This window comes from Priapulus caudatus, unplaced genomic scaffold, assembly GCF_000485595.1.
Source record: "Priapulus caudatus unplaced genomic scaffold, Priapulus_caudatus-5.0.1 Scaffold259, whole genome shotgun sequence".
Lineage (NCBI taxonomy): Eukaryota > Metazoa > Priapulida > Priapulimorpha > Priapulimorphida > Priapulidae > Priapulus > Priapulus caudatus.
In genome coordinates this window covers 120,761-125,732 of record NW_014577320.1, presented here as the reverse complement: position 1 = coordinate 125,732, position 4,972 = coordinate 120,761, and the positions used below count along the sequence as shown (strand labels likewise).

At 41.8% G+C, this 4,972-nt stretch overlaps 1 protein-coding gene across 2 annotated transcripts in view; it reads left to right on the top strand.

Annotated features, from left to right (window-relative positions):
- Positions 1 to 4,966, top strand: part of LOC106808202 (CAS1 domain-containing protein 1-like) — a 52,914-nt gene extending 47,948 nt beyond the window's left edge. For both annotated transcript variants that reach the window (XM_014810811.1, XM_014810810.1), the window contains one exon: positions 1,071 to 4,966. In XM_014810811.1, the coding sequence (XP_014666297.1) occupies positions 1,071 to 1,325 (255 nt within the window). In that variant the 3' untranslated portion in view covers positions 1,326 to 4,966. The remainder of the gene's footprint in view (positions 1 to 1,070) is intronic.
- Positions 4,967 to 4,972: the final 6 nt, after the last annotated feature.

The window sequence follows — 4,972 nt, the reverse complement described above, 5'->3', positions numbered from 1 at the left end:
ACACACACACACACACACACACACACACACACACACACACACACACACACACGCGCGCGCGCGCGCACACACACACGCGCGCACACGCACACACACGCACCCACACACGCACACACGCACGCGCACACACACACACGCACACACACACGGCACACTACTTTTATGGTAGTTGTGGACATCCCATTGTCATCTTCTAAAACGACAGACCATCCGCTGACCGCTGTGGAGACGTGCGCCGGGCCTCCAATTTCGCGCACGTCTCCACAGCGGGCAGCGCTTCATACTTGAACATCCCCGCGGTCGCGTGCGCATATCCCGCGGAACTGCGCGTCTCATCCGCGCGCAGCGCTCAGGATCTACAGCAAAGCTGTGCCACGCAATCTTGTATCATGTCTCTCTGGATGCATGTTATTACAAGTGGTTGTCTGTAGATACTTAAAACCTTTGTAATACATATTATGAGACGACTAGTGTCATGTATGTTAAACAAAGGAGCAGAAAGGTCTATCAATAGAGTCTATTGATAGACTCCTGATATTAACATTGCTCGGATAGGACGATTTTGTTCTGCGATTAATGCCGATTTGACCACACTCTTGTTAATTCTTGACTTAGCATATGATGTCTGTCTATCCAGCTATTTGTCAGCAGGATCAAAATAGTGTAAAAAATATTTTTATTTTATTTAAAATCTACATATTGATCACTGTTGTTCACTACTGACCCGTGTACTCATTCTAAAGTACAAGTATCCTATGGTAGCCGTAGAATGAGATTCCTCTTCTTTAAATTCCTTTTGGAAAATTTGACCTTTCTTCGGCGGGAAATAAAGCTACATCAAAGATGGTATATGATGCATTGAGAGACAACGCAGCATGGTGTCGGGCAAAAGATTGTGCATCAGCGTGCATCACAACACTTCACAGTACGGATAGATTACGGATTGGATATGTCGGGTAGCCGGAGGTCAGATAATCGAGACTACCGTGCGTGTGTGCGTGCGTGCGTGCGTGCGTGCGCCTGTGCATGCGTGTGTGTATTTATAATGCTGGCCCGTTTCGTCATTGCAGTTGTTCATCAGCCAGTATCACATCTGGCTGGCGGCGGACACGCACGGCGTGCTCGTGCTGATTCCCAGCTACCCGGTACTGAACGTCATCGTGACGTCGTTCGTCTTCGTGTGCGTGTCGCACGAGATCTCAAAGCTCACCGTCGTGCTGTCGAACTACGCGATCCCCGGCAGTTGGAAGTACCTGGTGCGCAACGCCATCATCTTCACGCTGGTGCTCATCCCGGTCGGATTCTCACACGGCATGCTCGGCTGAAGCGCGTGAGTCACGCTCGCAGAGCTAGTTAAAGGACGAGTTGCGAGTGCGGCGAGTTGCCTTCCGATCAGGAGACTTTTGCAACAGACACAGGTGTGAGATTTTGTGAGAGATTCACTCGGAAGGTCCTGTGAGGTAACTCGCGCGTAACGATACTGGCGAAGTGGCGTCTGCAATCGAGAGTGGCTTCCAAGTTGTGCAGTAGCTTTGTAGGGTTTTCTACTTGAACTTACTACTGAACATACTCATGAACATTCATGTTGCGTCGATCATCAAACAAAACGTTGTGTCGCATGCCACAAAGGTGTTTAGTTAGTTATTATTGTTAAGTGTTCCAGATATCAAAAAATTGCAGTGTCTCGAATGCCATTACACCATCATAAATGAAAGGCTAGCAACTCTCGTCTTCTAATAAAAGCATGGAAAGCTTTCATGCTTACACCAATCACAGGACTGAGCTAATTATCAAACAAATTGTGCTTTTATTTGTTCTGCCCCATTATTATTCAAAGCCTGTTTAAGATTTTAAAACGACTATCCTCTTTAGTAGGCCTAATATACTGAAATACTATTGAAGGTGCATTTGAATTTGAGCATCACTATATAAAAATTAATATATGCATTCAACAGTAATAACTGTGTGATTAACCACAAATTCATTGTGGTATTTAACGTTTTTGATGTTAATAAATTTCAACCAAGGGTAGTGCAATGTCATTGGGCATGCGTGGTTGAGTCTCCTGTCTGTTCTGCTTGTGTCCGTAGTCACAGGAAAGCCATGATGTGTTATGCATGAGTTACTTACTTAACGACGTATGGAATCATCATCTAGGTTACCCAGCTATTTATTACACTCATCCCGTGGAACCCAGCATGGCCCAGCAATATTTGGTTAGTTATTCATTTTTGCTGGTTGGTTTGTTATTTGTTATTATTCAGGTTGTTGCAGAGATTATGGCATTTGGCAAACAACATTGATGAGAAAAATTATTCACATATGCGTATATATGTGATTTTTAAATTTGAATTTTTTTTTAAAGTGCGATTATGCAAGTTCTAGCAAAAACAAAGGCTTGCTATTGAAATTAACCAGTTTTAGATAAACAGTTATGGCCTTTAATGAGATGCTTATATTTGTATAAATGTTTATAATTTATTTTAATCTTAGCTATGTATCATAATTATATATGGTGCCGGTTTTTCAGAATTAGCGTCTACTTCATTGCGAACATGTACTTATCTCACATAGGTTGCTCGCAAACGCCAACTAACCACCCCATGTACATTTCCACTGCATCACATCAGCAGCTGCATTGACTATTTGAGAAATTTGCGATTTCAAAAGCCGTGCTAGTATAAGGCGAATGGAATTACACACGTATCTAATCAAAAGATTATCGTGTGTGTGCATTCATCATGCAGTTAATTAGCTCTTCCTTAGTTGAAGGTTTTCGTTATTCACCTCACTTAGACCCGCCATGCGCGATGTCAACGTGGAGGACGAATAATGCAATACAACACCTTGAAAAATAAATGTGGCGTGCGAAATCCATGATATGGCCATGAACATTAGCGGTAAAACATTTTTCCACTAGTTGTTTGTCACCGCCGTGATTGATCAAGCTCGGTGCATGATACTCCTAAATATCCGGTAGATTACAAGTTAAGTGACGGGCTTGGAAGATATTCTCAATCTACTGGTAGATATTAACTTAAACTCGAGCAGTCTCGTGGCTATAAATGAGAAATTTCATACACGCTCGCGTTTACCTTGATAACTTATTTTGTATCACATTACTGTTTCAAAATTGCGCATACGTTGAGACTGTATGCGTGTATTACGCGATTCGAGAAAAGAATGTGGGTTCAATAAGATTGTCGGAATGTTTGAAAGTTCAGTTGGACGCAATGGATGCCATAGCGATATATACACATCTTTTCTTAGCTAAGAGCGTTTTACGGTGGTCGGATATCTGGTTTAAAGTCATTGCTGGGAAACTGCGATAGTTGCCCGTGCTTTCTGCAATTATGACTCGGTTGCTTGATAGAATACAGATAAATTGGTGAATCGAAATGGTGATCGTTTACATGCAAGTATATGCAAATTCAACACTGCTATAAACTTGACTTTGTATCAAAAAAGATTAGCCCTTCTCGAATTTGATATCATAATATGTGTTCTGTCAGAGCACTGAAACGTCAAGTAAATTTGGGAAAATGAAGCCTCCCGTTAAACTTGATCTGCACAGTTCGAAATCAACAGGTTTGAAATTGTCCGTGTTTCATTGGCTAGTCTCGTTTGTACTTATTACGCGTGTATATATGAAGTCCACCACTCCGATGGTAAATCATTCTGGTAGAAACTTGTAATCCATTAGCGTTGAAATTTGATTTAAGGTGCGCTTAATACATTTCAGGGAACAAAGGATAACGTTGTATTTGATTAGACGATTATAGAATAGAAGAGAACAAACGTAATGTTTAAAATCCACTGGCTGTTCTTCAAAAGTACGTCGCCTGTTTAGCCTGATGATCACTACAGAAGTTTTAACCAATGTATTAAAGTAGGTGGAAACACGTTACTTACGATTGATTTCGAAAATTGATCGATTGATGTCTATTGTTGGCGGCTGTATTTTCTTCATAGAATACATACTGTGCGTGTGTTTCCAAATGTGGGTGGCTTTAACATTTTCAGAGACGTTGCTGTCTATGTCTGGACAAAGAAATTTCCTAGGTAACACACCTACACTGTTCGTATTCGTTTCGCCCCCGCTATACTCGACAGTTATAGTCGAGTAATATACTGGAAGTATAAAAATTATACTTGTGTAAGAGCCGATGATTTTGCCGAGCTGCGAAATCGATCGTCGTACAGGAAACAACGAGACACGTTGGAAACGCCTATGTAGGATAAAAGGGGGGGGGGAGATACTGTGTGAATTCTAATGTAAGTCAAGACTCGTAGGTTAATTCTAAGTAGTTTGGAAGGCAAACGTTTTCAGTACAATTCCCATTACAACTCGGTTTTTAATGTGTGGTCATTACTTTTTTTTAATTTATTAACGTGATAATGAAATTGTCTTGGCTTAATGATATCATGATAATCGAGCTAGCGAGAGAGGTTGTTGTAGCTGTGAATATTCCTATACATTTTTTGTGGTAACCCGTGCACTAACATACTTGAATGTGGCTTTACCGTTTTCGGGGAATTGAAAACGTGACCTGTGTCATTTCATAACGAAACAAGCTAGTAGTTTAATCATGCATGCAAGCAATCAGGCAAGCTAATACTGTGCTGCTGTTATCGAACTGTAGACCGCAATCGGGTACCCTCGGACCATTCAGAGAATATCGCTCTTTTCTAGTGCATTCTAGTGCATTCTAGTGCATTCTAGTGCTCTAACTGTTTTCTAGGCATGACGGGAAGAGTCGAATGGGTTTTCCGATTGCTGTAGACCGGTGATGTATGACCTTTATAATAGCTGATTGATTACCAACACTGAATTCAAGATAAGTGACACGCATTTATTTTTTCATCGTCATTATTGAACTGTGTCGCGGAAAAAGGTGGTCTTGCATCGCCTCTGGACGATCTGCAGCCGGATATCCGCGCGAAGCGCTCAAACGCCGCGTAGCGGCGCATT